At 43.9% G+C, this 18350-nt stretch overlaps 1 protein-coding gene across 1 annotated transcript; it reads right to left on the bottom strand.

The window, feature by feature from the left end:
- Positions 1–8851: 8851 nt before the first annotated feature.
- Positions 8852–10795, bottom strand: LOC133887805 (uncharacterized). The gene is made up of 3 exons (XM_062327786.1): positions 10435–10795; positions 9301–9381; positions 8852–9208 (listed from the first exon to the last, which is right to left on the bottom strand). The coding sequence occupies exons 1-3, from the start codon at positions 10583–10585 to the stop codon at positions 8895–8897; spliced, it is 546 nt and encodes a 181-aa protein (XP_062183770.1). The 5' UTR covers positions 10586–10795; the 3' UTR covers positions 8852–8894.
- Positions 10796–18350: the final 7555 nt, after the last annotated feature.

Genomic DNA, 18350 nt, shown 5'->3' with positions numbered 1-18350 from the left:
AAAAAAAATTGGAATATATACATTTTTACCCTACATTATCATTCCTTTACTTGTTTTTACAGCACAACACGCCACTGAAAACCTCCTTTCGTCCTAGTTACATCATTTCAGAAAAGAAAAGGAATAGATATGTACCCCGCACCTGTGTGGCCAATGAGATAAAAAAAAAATCTTACAAAACCATAGCTCGACATCACAAAGCTGGTTCACTTGTCCATCTGCTCTTTTCTCTTCTTCCTGGAGCTCTTGAAGCTATGCTTCCGAATTAAGAAAGGGAAGCAGCCTGACTCTGATGACTTGTTTATTTTCTTGCCTTTCCGAGAAGGCTTCAGGTGTATTTCAGCAGGGGCAACTTGTACTTTATAGTTTGTTTCACTTGTGATAATGTAAAATAATGTCTATTTCTGGATATTTCGGTTCCTGAATAATGGCTTAATTTTTTCTTTACCTATTTCCATTAGCTACAGCTAGTGAAAAGCACTTTTTTCCCGCAAATAGTGAAAAACACTTCAATGTGCGATACTCAGTTTTTTCCGTGAAATAAACTGTGGTATTTGAATTTCACTTTCCATGGTGCAGATTTGGTGGAAGTGCACTCTATTGTAAGTGCATGAAAATCAGGCGTAGAATTTTTCAACAATTATCAAAAAAATTACTAAAGACAGGGGAGACGATGTTATTTGTCCAATAAAATTTCAAAACCCATCGAAACATTATTTGTGAACCCAAAAAAGGTAAATACTGCACATTCTAATGATTTGCCATTTTCCTTATATACTAACTATATATTTTTCATAAATCTCACATTAAGTTCAGTTTGCCCTTGAAATTATGTTATGTAATCATGGCCGACCGTACTATTTGAGATATATTTTGTTTACTTGTGCCTATTTTAAGGTATTCTCAGTCCGAAATGCCATTATGAAATGCACAAATGCACTTTTTAAGATACACCTTGTCAATGCCCTGTATGTATTCGCCATACATATCTTTTCTTAATTTTTCTAATTGTAAAATTGCTCTTGTTTAAGTCTTTGCCTTTTGACCAAACGGAAGAATATCATAGTACTAAAAATCAAATATACACCCTCCATACTGGGATTACGCTGCTGAATTTTGGGTAGTATTCAACCTGTTCATGTAAGATACCAGACATATAGGGGGGGGGGGGATTCCAGATGCTCCTTCAGATTAATCTAGGATTCGACTGCAGTTATTACACTAAATTAGCAACTAAAAATGAATTGAGGATTTTAGGTGCAACTTATTACAAAATAATATCAATAAGAAATTAGATTGTTGATCGAGAAATCGGAAGAAGGGACCAAGGAAGGTTTCTTCTAAAATAAGAGTCATTTCGACATGACAACAGTAAGCATGTTGATGGTCCACCAAACACAGTCAGATCAAGACTTGACAAAAATAATTAATAACAAAAACGAAGGCAATCAAGTATATTAAAAATGTTTACCATAGATTATGTTCCTTTACTTGTTTTTACAGCACATCACGCCACTAAAAACCCTTTTTTTTCTTTTTGAAAGGGTGGCAGGAGATCTGTCATTTTATTAGACAAGGAGTAAACAGGAGAACAACTCAAAGTAAAAAAGAGAAGAGGAAGGTAGACAGACCAAAGCCTGAGATTACTGCAGGATCAAAACAAAAAAAAAACAACGAAGGGGAAACAACAGCCTGAAAGGTAAAATAAAACACAACTCACCGAAAGGAAGAAAAAACTCAGTAGAAAACCTCGATATGTTCTTTTGTTATTTGTGCAACCCGGAGCGTGACCTCTTTTTTGTTTTGGAAGGTCCTTCGATTCCTCTCTTTCCAAATATGCCACCAAAAGGTGATCACAATTCTATTGAATTATCACTAAAGATGTTTGTCAATCATCTTGGATGCCACTCTCCACCAGCTTGTTAAACTCTGAAATTGATAAAGATGGCAAGTTTTGGAAGTGCAGCCATTACAAAATGTGCATCCAGACTCCCTTCGTGTAGACGCAATCTTTGCATAGATGGACGACAGTCTCACTCTCATGCTCACACAGTCGGCATATTTGATTTCGGGGCTATTTTCTTTTTGCTAAGTTGTTCGCGGTTAGGATTTTATTTTGCATGAGAATCCAAGAGAACATCTTGCACTTAGGCTCTGTTTTGGCCCTCTAGACCTTTCGCATGTTGTATCTCTTGATGGATCCAAAGAACTAGATTTCATATGCACTTTTGGTGGTGTATTGTCCATCTGCCGTCCACCTCCATGAAATTGAGTCCTGGACCTCGTCTTGCAAATCGATGTCTCTCACAAGCTGCCATAAGACAACTAATTGTTGTAACTCTTCGTTTGTTTCAATCATCTGAACATAACATAACCATCTTAGTTGGGTAAGACCGTATTTGACTGTGAAATTTTTCCTTGAGGATTTGCCAAGAATGAGAGGGGCAATGTTACACGGGGCATTCCCGTTCAACCAACTGGAGTGCCAGAAATTGGCCTTCTTCCCATTTCCAACCGACACCAAGGTCGAAGCAATGAAAAGAGCTCTGTCTTGATCGTCGCACAGCACCGGCATACCTTTCCATGGGCATTCTTGGTCTTGCCATTCAAACCAAAGCCAACATAGCCTCAAGACCCTCGCATTTTTTTCCAGTTCTAGTGAACCCAAGCTGCCAAAAGATTTTGGTTTTGTGACTGTTTGCGAGTTAACAAGACAATGGCCCCCCTTCATGTTCTCGGGGATTTCCTCTCTCCAAAGGAAACTTCTTCGTATTCGGTCAATCCTCTTTTGAAGCCATTTATGTAAAGGCAGCACAGTTAGGTGATAAATTGGTTGAGATGAGAGGATGAATTTAAGTGTCGCGGCCAGCTAGAGAGAACATGTTTCCTTGCCATCCCAGAAGTTTGTTGTTAATCTTGTCGATGATAGGTTGGACATCAATCTTTCTTAGTATTCTTGTGTGGAGAGGCATTCCTAAATATTTGCAAGGAAAACTTCCAATTTTCCCTCGGAATCCATGAAGGATTGATTGGAGAAGCAAACCTTGGCACCGAATAGGATAAACTTCAGTTTTCGAAAGATTTGTTATCAAGCCTGAACACTCCGAACACATGAAGAATTTGTTGCAGGGCCTGCAAATCATTGCTGTTTGGATTTACAAAAATAGTTGCATCATCAGCATACAAAGAACACTTGAATTTCACCGCTCTCAACGGAATAGGCGTTAGGATATTTTGTTGTGTGGCTTGAGAGATGATTTTTTGAAGTGGGCCAATGGCAAGGATGAAAAACATTGGCGAGAGAGGATCTCCCTGCCTTAACCTTAGAGCATGTATAAAAGGTTTACCTGGGCTTCCATTCAGCAAGATCTGCGAGGAGGATGTGGCCATAAGGTAGGAAATCCAATCTCTCCATTTCTGACCAAAATCAAGATGATGGAGCATTTCAAAGTAAGTATGGCCAGTTTATGGAGTCAAAAGCTTTTAAAATGTCCAGTTTGATAAACAAAGTTGGATGCTTTCTTTTGTGTAGATCCTTGATCACATTTTGTACATAAAGGAAGTTATCATGAATAGACCTTTTCTTAGTGAAAGCACTTTGACCTCTGTGAACAAGATCTTCCAAATGTGGTGCAAGCCGGTTAGTGAGAATTTTTGGTAAAAGCTACTAATAAGGCTAATAGGCCTATAGTCATTGACAACCACAGCTTCAGAGTTTTTGGTGGAGAACAATGTTGGCAGTGTTAACCAAATGCAGCTTGTCCGATCCCATACAATAGAAAGTCTGGATTGCTTCCATAAGATCATCTTTGATTATGTCCCAGGATTTTCAATAGAAAAGGCCGATATATCCATCAGGACCATGGGCTTTTTCTGGGTGCAAGGAGGTGATTGTGACTTTTAGTTCTTATTCATCGAAAGGAGATTCAAGGCCTGATAGATCTCTTTGTTGGTAACTGAGCACGTTCCAGTTGACAGCGAGTTGGCGGGGGATGTTTGTGCCAAGCTGCTGGACATAAAAGTTGTGTAACACCGCTTCCTTTTCTTGATGCGAGGAGATTATGCCATCGTCTGTTTTCATCATTTTAATGAATTTTTGGCACCTCCTACCATTGGCTTTTATGTGGAAGAAACTCATGTTTGCATCTGCCCTTTTGATGTGAACATATCTTGAGCGCTGATGGGCTTGCATTCGCTCTAATACCGCAAGAGCCTGCAATCTAAGTCTCAAATGTTTCCTGAGGTGCAACTCCTCTTGGGACAGAGTTCTGTGTTCTTGGGCTGCATCAAACAGCAAAATCACCTCGCGAGCTATTGCCATATGAAGCTTGATGTCTCCAATGTTTTCTTTTTTTTTCCAAATTTTGATAGCTTTTGCTGTTCTATTAAGCTTGACGTGAAAACACAGAATGGCATCAGAGACAAGGACCAGCTGTGACCAAGCTGTTTTGATGATGTCCATGAAATTGGGTACGGTCGTCCAAAAAGATTCGAAATGGAAAGACAGATGACTGGTTTCATTGCTTCCCCTGTTAGAAGTAGCAGTGCATGATCGGAGTCTCCTGAAGATAAGGCTTGAAGGTAAGAAGTAAGAAAGAGCATATCCCAGTCGGTTATCTCTAGGAAGCGATCAATTCTTGCGAGGGTGGGCTCATTTTGGTCATTGCTCCAGGTGAAATGTCGACCGTGTAGTTTAAAGTCCTTTAGCTCTAGGTCATCGATAACCCTTTTGAAGCGCCGCATCATTGGGAGGTTAATTCGAGAGTTATTTTTATCCGCCACACTGGAGATGAGGTTGAAATCCCCAACAAGAAGCCACTCTTGCCTCATCGCCTGCTTGAGTTGTCTGATGTCCTGCATGAATGCGATTTTATCATTATCCCCCTGTTGTCCATATACTGAAGTCAAAGACCATGACTTATTATCTGCTAACATAGTAATCATTGCTAAAACTGTGTGTTGAGAGAGGTGTGGCTCAGATAGAGTAAAGAAATTCTTGTTGCAGGCAATGAGAATGCCACCGCTAGCTCCAATAGAGGGGAGTTCTGCATAATTATCTATGAAGTTTGATCCTAGCGCCTCCAACAACAACATGGAGGTCCAAGACTGAATTTTGGTTTCTTGCAAACAGACTATTGTGGTGCCATGGCTTTGAATAAGATTTCTGACAGTAAAATGTTTGGCCAGGGCGTTTAGGCCTCGCACATTCCAACAGAAGATGCTACAATGGCGCTGTGACATGATGAACAGATTGGTCGACGTAGCATTCCAGCATTCTGAAGGAGGGATGGACATAGATAAGAGCCATCCTAAGCACACGTTAACATACATGTAGACTTGGCAGCATAATAGCAGAAAGATTTGGTGCTGCTAGAAGATTCAACTGCGCTTTACTAGAAGGACTAGCAGGCTAACTATAACTTGAGGCAAATGAACATAGAGCGCAGTGGCGACACACAATGTCTAGAACAAACATAACATGAGTGGCCAGAGCCCTACTAAAGCTGGAGAAGTCTTGCAGTAGATGCATCATGCGAAGACAGGTGACGAACAACTGAGAAGGGCACTTCAATCACGCAGCGGTGGATTCACCCGTCTGGGGTGGAGCCGGTGCAATCTTGTTGTGGCCCCCCTTCTTCTACTGCTAACTTCCATTGTCCACCAGGGCCTTGATCACTTCAATGGCCACCATCGTGAGCGGCTACGCAAAACACTGCACATAAGAGTTAAACATCTCAGAGACACCGCTTGAAGAAGGTGATAGGCTCTCTAGTTTTTTTAGCTAAGACTTCTTGCGCCATGCGAATTGGGTCTTTGCCTGTGTATGATTTCTTTGCAAGCCTACTGCTTCTTCTAGCTGATGAAGGGGACGTTGCTTCATTTTGAGGTGGTAAAGGAGAGTTAAACGTCAGTATGCGATGCAGCAGAGGTGTCTCAATGGGGTTAGTGACTAAGTCAATGAAAACTTGTACATCAGAAACCTGCACTTGTTCGTCCTCACCTGAAAGGACCTGAGCAGGCTACCCTTCTACAACAGGGGCCTCTACCTGCAGCACTTCTTCAGATATCTGCACATCAGATACCTGCACTTCTTCAAAGACAGCATCACCTGAGCTTAACTGCATGCCTGGTAATTCCATCGGGCTTGACAGAGCTGGTTGATGAAGGTTGTTATCGGGGGTGAGCCGCAGATCTGGCAGGGATGGGGAGGACGCAGATGATGTCGGCCTCTGGAGTGTCAGAGCAGGTGGCTACTTTCGTGTCATGAAAAGCTCAGAGGAACACTCAAAACGCATGGGGTCATATACAACGACCGAAACACTTCTCACCCGATGCCTTTGCCTAGAGACACTTGTAGAGGTTTCGAAGCTACTGGAATGACATACCCAGAACTTCTTATGGAAACATTTGTCTTGGAATGCAAGAAAATGTTATCAACAAGATCAGCGAGTGAAACGGGGGGCGGGGAGGAGACCCTGCAGCCCATTGTCATCTCCCGCCACATGCCCAATTGGGAACACCTGTGAATCAAGTGGTGGGGAGACAAACGAGGAAGCGACACAGCTGGTGCATCCAAGCGGTTCCCCGGTAGCAACGGAGTCGAAAGCATCGCCAGAAGAAACGACCATCGCATAGTCGAAGATGTTGGGGGCAACCTCCCTCTCCAGAAGGTCAGGGGCCCCGTCGATAAGAGCATGGCCACGCTCTTCTTTAGGGTCCTGGATAGCAGCTTGGTTGTGCGTGTGTGCCTGAGACACGTTTGAGGTCACATTGAACCCATAGGGTGGCTCGCACTGTGCGTCTTAAAAAAGGAAGATAAAAGAAGCCTCATGCATCATAGGGTCATAGAATGCTGAAAGCGGCTGCAGCACGCTCAGCTCCTTGGTTTGGATGACTTCGAAATTGTAATCTGCATTACATTTCTTTGAATGCATCGGCCACTAGTCTTCTTGCATCTCCCCTAGGTTGAGGAATCGAACCTGGTACTCAAACAACATAGGGTCACGAGGGACTTGCAACATTCGGGCAACATCAGGCGTACGATTCTCCTTACTGAAGACTTCAACGCCCTGGTCACATATCTGTATCCGTCTTATATCCTTGTGTAGCTTTGCTTGCCTATAGTTGTCGATCTCTCTCTGCATGTCAGTATGTGCGGGCACACTCTACTGCTCTGGCACCAGGCTAGGCTTGCAGCTGTTCTTGTTGCTAAACTTGCTGTTGTACTCCTTGTTCAGAGCCTCGGGCCTCCGCCAGCTCCTTGCGCCTCTCATAACTATCGCCATCGGCGAGGCGAAGGTGACACACTTGCGCGATGGCGGACCACCACACAGGGGAGAGTCAGAACGAGTATGACAACTTCAGAGTTCCCGATGTAGCGGCCTCGCCCGCTCCATTCTTCGTGATGCAGCATACGTTGTGTCCTTGCGTCGTCGTGCCCACCTCCTGTCATCCTCACTGTCATCATCTGCTTTGCGCCAACCCCAGCATGCCTCCGACAGACTGTCAAAATGTTGGGCAAGCGGCTTAGGAGCAAGATCACCACCAACTGGCACCAACGACCTCTTGCTCTCAGCTGGAGGGTGTCTCTGGATCAGCGCCGTCACCTTCAGGCTTTCGGTTGGATCCTTACTTGGCTCTTCTACACAGAGGCTGGGCTGGTGTAGATTGTTTAGAAGAGCCTAGAGATAAGGTCGATGTATAGAAGCAGAGCTGGCAGATGGTGAGAGGGAGTGAAGCTTCTGGGAAGGTGGAGCAAGGGAGATACTTGGGGAAGCAGTGCACTTGAACGCTTTATGGCTAGAACCCCAACACCTCCAGCAACGCGTGGGATCTCTACACACCGCAACCTTATGATCTTTTGCTAGACAATTGAAATATTTACCTTGCATCTTCCTTTTGTAGCTCTCCCTTCTCTACATGGCCTTCTAATCTTTTGTTTGTTGAGCCACTGTCTTGTTCACTGAAGATGGTCTCTCTTTACGCCACCAGAACTTTGGATTTACTGTCTGCCATCCTTCATCGTCCTTGAGCACAAAGTCACCCCGAGACCTATGCTAGATCACGATAGAGGAATCCGAAGCGAGAGAGCGCGGATGACGTTGGTGAAAGCTCTCAAGGGAGATCTCCTTGCCAAGACTTGAGCAGGTTCCCCTCTTTTGAAATAGAACAGCAGCACTGCTCGAGGAAGCCGGAGCAAGGGGCTTGTAGGTGGGACCTGGCATGAAGGATTGACTATCGTGCTCGATGTGTGGCCATTGCTGCCTTGAAAGCTCGGAGGAGGCCTGCAGTGTAGAGCAACAGAACTCCAAACACTGCTGGTCAAAAAGAGCAACATGGATCAAACCTCCGTCTGCCATAGAAAGCACTTGTGGAGAGCAGAGTGGATCAGGACTGAAATGAAGGCGAGGCTAAAGAGGAGCGACACTGATCCGCCGAAACAAGATGAAATTGCACCGATCCGGGTAGAAGATCTCCAGAGGCACTCTGGACAAAAAAGTCCCAGAGCGACCTGATCTGTGGGAAAAAGCGTGGGGGAGCTCCGGAACTATCGGATCCGAGGGTGGAGGAAGCGCTCTTGAGGGGATTTGGTTCGATTCGCGGGATTTGGGGGTAGATCTTGGCGAGGTGGATTGGCTTGAAGGAGGGGCGACAGAGTCGCCAGAGCAGGGTGGGTCGTAACGGCTCCATCTCGTCCATTATTGGAAACAAACATTAAAAACGAAAATAAATGGATGCTAAAAAAAGAGAATGGAATAGATATGTACCCTTTTTTCTATGTCCTAGTTTCAGCATTTCAGAGAAGAGAAGGAATAGATATGTACCCAGGCCCCTGTGGCCTTGTAGAGACTTTATTTTTTTACAAAATCGTATTTGGACATCACAAGGCTAATTCACTTATCCTTCTGCTCTTTTCTCTTCTTCCTGCAGATCTTGAAGCTACGCTTCCAAGTTAAGCTCGGGAAGCAGCCAGACTTTGGTGACTTCTTCACTTCATCGCCTTTGCAAGAAGGCTTCAGATGTTCTTTAGTGTGGACATCGGTGACACTGTCATCCTCATCATCGTATTGCTGCTTCTCCTGGAGAAGCTCAATTAGTCTCTGCTTCTTTTCGGTAAGCGAAGGCTTCAGTCTGTCCACCACTGTCCGCCCATTGAACGATCTTAGTCTCTGATGATCTGGGGTGCTGCCTCTTGATGGAGTGAAATCTTCAGAATTAAGATAAAGCAACATGTCAAATGTCAGGAATGCAAAAATTAAGTTGAGTGGCGCTGTAGTATGTATATAGTCCAGTTTTTACCTCCTCTCACGCTGTAAAAATCATCTTCGCTGTCGGAATCTAGCCAAGGCCTTGTTTCAAAGAATGACTCATCTTTGCTCCCTGAAACAATGGATAGATCTTTGTAGTTACAATAAAAAACTCTTCATGGTTTTCTGTCAGATATGCATTCAAATAACTAATGCAATTGAAACCGACACAAAAAAATGTCTTCTTTGATTGAGAGTTATGTTTCGCAACTGTAACTTTGGTTGCATAAATGAAATACAAGAAACTGTTCCTATTAATGGTAACATTGAGACACAGTGCATATCAAATTTGAAAAGAAAAGACAAAGAATTAGCCATTTTCTCAATTGTGTCTTCCACTTCGTCAGAAAACGTGGAACGTATGATTTCTTTAATTCTAAACAACTTTTGTACAGATTACTGAATTTCTGATATCCAACAGGAAAAAATTGAACTACTAAGTATTAAAAGATGTATTTTTTGCACGGAAAGAATATCTCTGTTATTGGCTTGTGTTGAAAACTATGCTTCGACATTGAATATTTCCTTATGTCTGCATCTAGTCCATTGATTTTGTATTTTTGTACCTGATCGCAAAAAGTAGAAATAAAATCGCAGCATGACGCCATTAATTCAGACAGTGCGAACCCTTCCGATTCTTTCAGTTTCTTGATACTCCTAGTTTGATTCCGACCCATCATACCGATCCGACGTGCGTACCTACCTTGCATTTGCCCGCCACATGTTAGGTGCAGTACGCAATCATCCGGATCGATCAACCGATCATCTAACGCAGGAACTGGTGCCCCTGATCATCATCCATGCTCCCATTGACCATTCACCGTATGAACACCGATTCCTCAAAATCCTACCAGACAGAATCGGCAGCACGCTTGCAGTTCTAGATTAAAAGACTAAATTATGCCGGAAGCCCAACTAACCCCGTGGAGTCTTGCCCATGTCCAGGTGCCAAGATAACATTGTTAATTGTGTTTTTAGGACATTTGATTAGCATCGGTTCCACTAGTAAAACCTCTCTCTCTTTTTAAGAAAAGGAAAAAAAACAACTACTGCTGGCTTATCGATCAAGGGTGTGGACGAACCGAGAACAAGCAAGGTATATAGCGACATACAAATTCTGACATACCGTTCTCCGTGCAGTTGTGATCTGCGTCTGCGTAGACGGTGGCAGGCACCGCGCTCTTGGCCTCCGCGGCGGCGAGAGGAACGGTGCGGCCGCCGTCGGCGCCCGCCTTGCCGTTGGAGGAGGCTCTCTTGCCGATGACCCTGAACCTCATCGCTCCGCAGGTTCGAATCTTCTTGAGAGAGGGAACAGCACCACCACAGTTGTACCCCTCCCTCTCCTTTTATGCCGCACTTCCTCCACGGCGACGCAGGCTGGAGAGAGAGAGAGAAAGAGAAGGGAGGGGTGGTGTGGGATTGATGGGGCGCGTCGCCCTCGCGTGCGATGACTAGGAAGGAAGGAAGGAAGGAAGCGAATCGCGGGCGGGGGTTGGGAGTTCACGAATTTGTCGAGGCACGTCGTGGGGAGTGCACCGCCACCGCGTGGTATGATGCCGTACGTCCATCGGGCGGCCCATGCCGCCGTGCCGTGTCCCGCTCGATGGCGCGATGGACGTGCGAGTGCGTGGGCCCCACGCGGCCCAAGGGCAGGACGCAAACCGAGTGCATTTTGGAGCGAGGGTGATGATTTCAGTCAAATCCAATGTACTATGTAGCGTTTGTCCCGGCCGTAATTGCGCCCGCAATAGGTACAAATGCTACCAGTACTGGTAGTGATAAAACATAGCAGGTAGGAGTAATAACTTAGCAGCCGATCTGTAGCCGTTACACCTGTAGCACTTGTAAGACCGGTGTAGCGGCCGCTATTTAGGTTTTTATTGGCTTCCTTTTTTAAACTAGAAGTTTAAATATATAGGTTGCTAAAAAGTGGTTTATTAGAAAATGAACTAGAAATTGATAAACTAGTTGAGAGGAGTTTTTTCTGATTTTGGTGTGCCGAGAAGTTAAAAATTAGTTATAAAAGATAACAACTAAAATTGAAAAACAACTTTTTAGAAAAATTAAAAATAATTTTTCAACTATAAGTCAAGTCCAAACAAATAGATACTTAGTCATGGTAACATTTCATTACTAACGCATTACTGGTAAAAGTTTAAATTATTAAATTTTAAATTCTTGTTGTCTTATTTTTATTATAAGTGCAAGTTTTTTTCTCGAAGGGACGGCAAGGACATTGCCGATATTTTTTATATAACAAGATAATTGAATTGGTTTATAAGGGAAATCAAACCTCACAACTACGCGATTTTAAAGAAAACCGACATACAATCCCGAGATGACAATACGACCTCAAGTTTACATACGGCACTCACACCAATAACACAAACCCGACAACAGGCAGGACCAACCCAACTCAACTCATACGCTAGCCAACCAAACTACTGTCACCCTCACAACTCGATCGGTGGAGCCTTTCTCCCACGCCGTACCTATCTATCACACATGTCAGCAGCACATCGCTTCAAAGGAGCGCATATTGGACCAAACTCTGTCACAAAATGCCAAACTGAATGAAGAGTTGTCGTGAAGCGAGGTCACAGGGGTGAACTTATAGAAGAAGCCGGCGAAAAACGACCCCGAACAACTCAATGACGGCCACAACACATAGCGCAACCAACAAACAGTTACGCCCAACCTAACTCAACTCGTGCACCAAAGCAACAAGCTGGTGGAGCCCTGCATCAACGCCAGCAGTAGCTTGGTTACATTGGCGGAGCCCTACTCCCACACCGAACCAAACCCCCAAGAAGTCAGCAAGCGAGTCACTTTAGAAGAGTGCGTATCAAGCAACAACTAAAATTGGGAACAACACATGAACTAGAAATGTCACAATGCCAAGCGGAGGCATAGGGGCCAACCTGCAAAAGAAACTAGAGGCACCGACGACACGGTACACCCCGAAAAGAAGAACCAAGTGTCGCCAACAAGTGCAGGAGGGCTTTCGGAAACGACATCTTCAGGAAAGTAGCGACGTCAACACCACTGTTGCCCGACCGGAAAACCGACGCAAGGTTTTCACCTAGAGATGCCCCCAGGATGGTAGAGACGCCACAATATCACCTCTAGGGAGAAAATGACGCCTACGGGCGTCATCGACATTGGCACCAGCAGATTGCCGTATGAGCTTACACTCACGACCCCCACCCCAACACTTGCACTGAAGTCACACCACAACTGCCACGGTCGTTGCCAACGTGAGAGCACGCTGCCCCGAAAAGCCTCCACAAGTTGCAGCACCAAAGTTGAGCCTCGAGCCACCACCAAACCGCCGCGCTCCCCGCGGGTCAGATCTGAGGGAAATGAGACAGATCCAACAAAGGGGAGGAGCAAAAGCAGCATGATGAGGCAATGAGGTAAGCACAGGGGCTAGCTACAACACTAGGGAGATGAAGCACAACACGTCGGGCAGTAACAATAGCCACAATCGAGAATGGCATCAACCCCGGGAAGTAGTAGCCACATCCCAGATGGAGCACAACACCATGGGCAGCAGCAGAACCCGCTGACCACGTGCATCTCCACCATGGATCCAGCACGCCATGGCGCCAAGTAGAGCCAACAAGCCCACCGCGTCGTCGAGCCGACCACTAAAACAAGACGCGGTGACAAACGATGGCGGTGGCACAAGAGATGAGAGATGCGCCAGTAGCACTCGCATAGGACGGGCACATGTGGAGCACATAGCCCAGCCGACGCACACCGGAGCCACGAACGACCACCACATCGTGCGCGCGCGGCACGACCAGGCCATCCCATAAAGCAAGCAACATTGCGCCACACACGAGCACACACTTAGAGAGTGTTTGGCACAGCGAGGCGGTGGAGCCAACAACCGCGACACTGGGAGGTGCCCACATCGTCACATCTATACAATGCCGACGTGGGCCACCCCATCCAGCCCTCGACGGAGCTCACCGCGCTGACGCTGACGCCAAATCCAGCTAGATCCGCCCGCCGATGCCTCGAAACACCTGGCAAAAGGTAGATCTGCCTGCCTCCCGTCGAGCCACGCTGGAAGGAGAAGGAGGGAGGGGGAGCTCATGACAGACACCGCTTGGCACCGCTGCCACCACCTACGTCGCCGTCAAACTGTGGCAGCAACAGCCGCAGGAGGCCACGGAAGGGAGGGCTCCTGGTTGGCGGCAGCGTGTCGCTGCTCGGGAGAGCAACGCGGGGGTGAGGTTCAAGATTACCTTAGGCAAGGCTCAAATGATATTATAAGTGCAAGTTATACTTCTAATTAACTCAAGGTTTTAATTGACTAAGCTATGTTGCCTCATTTTTGTTAGCACAATTTACAACGCCCATGGACCTGGTTGCGCCTTCATCGCGCCACCGCGCCTATCGTGTGCATGTCACGCATCACCCTTGATCACGGTCGTATTTTCCTCCTCTTGATCATATTTATATAAATCAATGAGGACTAGATCCCTTGACCGGGTAGGTGTATATATATGAAACCCTTGTTACCTATTGAATACATGACAATTTATGCGTGACAATTCCTTTATCATATTATCACAAGATTTCACATATCCTGTGACATATCGCTTCCGCTAAAAACCCTAACCCTAACCTTGCGCCACCGTGCGCCGCCCTCCGCTATCAATTTTCTTTGTTTTTTAAATACCGTAATTGGAATTTAGCTTCCGCAAAATCTTCCATAATTTGCTACCGCTATGCTGATGTCAATCCTCTAAAACCCCGCTAACCACTATTTTTTACCTTGATGTTTTCAGGGATCTAGCTGTGATTTTGGAGATAAAATAAGCAGAAGTGATTTGCCGAATCTGGTCTTGCACGCGGCCGCGCGATTACATCTTGCGCCGACGGCGCCCTGTCTTCTGCATGCACTATTTGTTTCAACATTCAAGCGAACAAAAAGCATTCCCTCGTTTCTCACAAAGCATGAAAATAATACGATGTGCAAATTATCATGTATCTTTTCATCTTTTGTTTAGACTCAAAACCCCAATTAAGCTAGTGCACGGTGCCCCTAGAGGACGCGTTGTGATTGTCTCTCGTGGAACTCGAGTTGCACGTCTCTCCAGCGCGATCCTTTTAGTTGCTCTCGTGCGTTCGGTGGTGCTCCTCCATAAATATCGTAGGTATTTCTATTCATTTTTTCTTCGCATATCAGTGATCATCCGTTGATTCTCTTGATGGACTCGGCGTTATCATACAATAATTTTCCCTCCACCCACGTGCAAGGCTCGCAAATAAAAAAGGGGGGAAATTAGTGGAATACAACGAGGGGAACAACATAAAAAAAGTGGTTTTTTGGAAGACCATTCTAAAGAGAGATAATTACTCAGTTGTTACTCTAATAAAGTGACAATTGCTGATGAGAATGATATACAGATCGTTCTAAATTTATACATGTGGGATAAGGTGGTAAATGAGCAATTGCTATTTTCTTATAGTGGCGAAAAAACGAATGTTCCTCTTGAAGATCAGATTTCATGAGATAACTCAAAAAAACAATGCAGTGCCTTTGCATGCAAAATATTTTTTATGTTTTCCCCTCATTTTTCAGACATTTAACAATATGTGAAAACAGTAAGGCAAAAAAGTAGGACAAATGCACTTGCCGTTTTATGTTCTACGGTTATTTTCAAAAGGAGTATTACTGTTTCTTAAAAACATGTGGGCGCTAAGTATAGACTGCAGTACTAATTGCGCATGTGCCTCTGTAGAATTTTCTTATTTTTATTTCTTGTAAGTAGGGATGTAAGTGGGTACACAATAGATAGTTCTGAGACCATTACTTAGTTTTTCTTGTTAAGTTGATTAATTGGAGGTGAATCCTTAGTTAATTAAATGAGTTTTGAATTGATCCAATGACAAAAAATCTAAAACTCGCCTGACTTGTGATCCCTGTCCGACATAGTAAATGACACGGTCATTATTAGATATATGGGACTAGCCCTTTTATAATTTCTAAAAATCTCAAAGCCTCATCCATGCAAAGGGAGTGCGGATATCTTTAATCCCATATTCCTGTGGAGGTGATGGGTGTGAGGAACTATCTAGATAATACTCTAATTAATCATTAAGTTGATCGTTTGTGTAATTATAACTACAACAATTAATTAGAATATCACCGATAGTCCTGATGCGTGTTTTGTGTCTAAGATCGGAACACATGTCTTTTCAACATTCAACATCACAACACAGTTTAATAAAGAGCGAGTAATTAACATTATATTATAAATTTTTAAGCCAAAATAGGTTTACAACAATTTATATCAAAAGAGATAAAACTATGCAGCAGAAGATTTAAAACTTAACAACAATAAAAAAGACTGCGGAGACATATGCCCTTAGGCTCCACCCAAACCTTGCCACACGAGTAGACGGTACTACTCTTGCCTGCCGCCAGCACCGGCGAACATGAAGTAGCCAGAAGCTAACCTTTCCTCGCCTGCCGACCTGAAAGAGCAGCGTGAGTACGAAGGTACTCGCAAGACTTAAACCATATATGGTACATATAAATAGCCCAATTCTAAGGATTATGCATTGAGTTATTAGCAAGAAAAAGACCACAAGGTTAAATAAATATTCATATGTGTAAGCAACCTAATATCTATATGTGAGCACCTATACTTAACCAAAATACATATCCAATCTACCCTGTAAACACCAACCTGCATATAAATGTAAAAGGATCCATCTCATGTAACCAAGGAACATCACCAACCATACCCAGCATACCCTCCATACCAAGCATCCCCAAATTCGTAACTCTACAAATGATGCGGATGGACAAAAGCTTGCTCATAACTGAGAGCGCGGCAATTTGAATTGATTCTATACACTGCAGGGGAGTACTCCTAAACCCACACGATATGAGACCATCACCCACACAACCTGTCAGTTGTGAGTGATGATTCACGTACCAACCGTTCGCGTACTCACTCTGAACCTTTGTTCCCATGCCCGATTCATGTGGAAGCCACCTAAGACCCCAAGCATTCGATGTCTTAATGGCGGATCTCAAGTGCCTCTGTAAGCCCTTGCTCACATCCCAGGCGCATGAGTCAAATGGACGCAGTGACTTACGGTACTTAGCTTACCCGTCCCATATTCGGGTATGTGGTGAGCACGAAAAAGTGCTAAAGTCAATGGCACCGACGGACGGTGCTTAAATGATGCAAGCGATCTATGGCATCCTAACTCCTCTCCCGACCTACCCCTAGCACCGTTCATATCTCGTCTCATTCTCACATATCATCCAACTCGACATCATAATTATAAATGTGAATAATAGTAAGTAAGCCCTAAGTTCGTGAACGGCCGCACCGTCGCTCGACTTCTACAGAGGATCTAAGAATTGCTAAGCATTTTGATTAACCATTGCAGTTAGACATCGACAATATCATCCTATTTTACAAGGAATAAGGATCATCAACAGATCAAGATAGAGGTAATACAACAATATAGGTTCTACCCACATAGTCCGACATCGACTCACTAAACATGCAAACATATATAAAGCATAACATATCAATTGATACTTCATTCAATTTGAACAAAGGATGCAATATGCTTAGTTGCTTTTCTTGCTGCTTTTCTTTAAATCAAGATCAACCACCAAAACTTCCTCACGATAACCCGTTACTATCTGGTTCGATGATCACTAAAGAAAAGAATGCATTGCAATAAGCATATGATAAAATGCCATAAAATATCCTTTATAATGAATGAAAATATTTTTCCTAGTTAGAACAAGTCATAAGGAGACTAGCAAAATTGGTTTCATTAAATTTTCATCGCAAAAAGCATATGATAAAATACCATAAAATATGCTTTATAATGAATTAAAATATTTTTTCTAGTTAAAACAAGTTATAAGGAGACTAGAAAAATTGGTTTCATTAATTATGGACTTGCAAAGAATTAACGGTGAATTAATGAAGTCTTAACCTAATTAATATATTTCAAAATTTTAATTAATGATTTCATGGCTGGGGATATTTTTAGTGGGTAGAGGAGGTTATTAATAAACCAACAAAATTCATTTCATAATTTGTGGAGTTACAGAGAATTTATTATAAAATTTACAAGCTTCAGCAAAGAAAATTAAAAAAAAAGAAAACGCTTGATGAAAAGTGAAATTCGGAGTATCCAGGTTGAACTCGGACACTTTGGGTTCCAAAGTCTCTGGGTGAACCTCCAGACGGGGTTCTCGGTTATGTTTTGGCTAGGACCACCCGGACCCTCTGGGTTGTGACCCAGAACCTCCAGGTTATCTGCATAACATGTTTTTGCGACGATTTCTCGATCGATTCAACTCGTATGTCGAAATCTAACCACATAAACATGTGTAAACACTAATGCATGGATTCTAAACTTCATCTACCCACCAACGAACATGATTCATAGGTTCTATCCCCTCCGAAATCCTTCTATTGGCTCTAAAACACCAAGAACACAACATCATTTCGCCACTTCAAGAACGCAGCTGCAAAAACTCAAATTCTACCAAATCCATCCGGGCATTCTCACCATGGGAACCTAGGAAATTACATAAGGTCCTTGTCAAGGTTTGTGACTGTCGATTGAGGGAGAAATTGAAGGAACTGGCTTAGAGAAGAGAGACCTAAGTGCTGAAATTTTTAGAAAAGAGAGAGGTGACGAAAATGGTTTGCTAATCCTTCAATCCTTCATGTATGCATGAATTTCTTAGATGGGTGGGAAGCTAGAGAGGTGGGGAACACCATGAAAACACATGCATAAGTTGATTTGCCTTCTTGAGGGAGGGATTTGGGTGGAGGAGGATAGAGCTTGAGGGAGAAGGAGAGCAGCTCTACTCTTGCTGTTTTTGGTGGGAAAGAGAGTGAGAATGAGGGGGAGCACGAGTGGGAGGGGAAAAGGACTGCTGTAGCTGGGAGAGAGGGGTGAGGTGGTGGGGCCAGCTAGGTGGGTTCCACGTATTAGAGTCACATGTCTATTTCAGCTGAGACTCATTTCTTTATC

This window comes from Phragmites australis, chromosome 13 (genome assembly GCF_958298935.1).
Source record: "Phragmites australis chromosome 13, lpPhrAust1.1, whole genome shotgun sequence".
Classification (NCBI taxonomy): domain Eukaryota; kingdom Viridiplantae; phylum Streptophyta; class Magnoliopsida; order Poales; family Poaceae; genus Phragmites; species Phragmites australis.
This window is presented reverse-complemented; position numbering and strand designations above follow the sequence as displayed.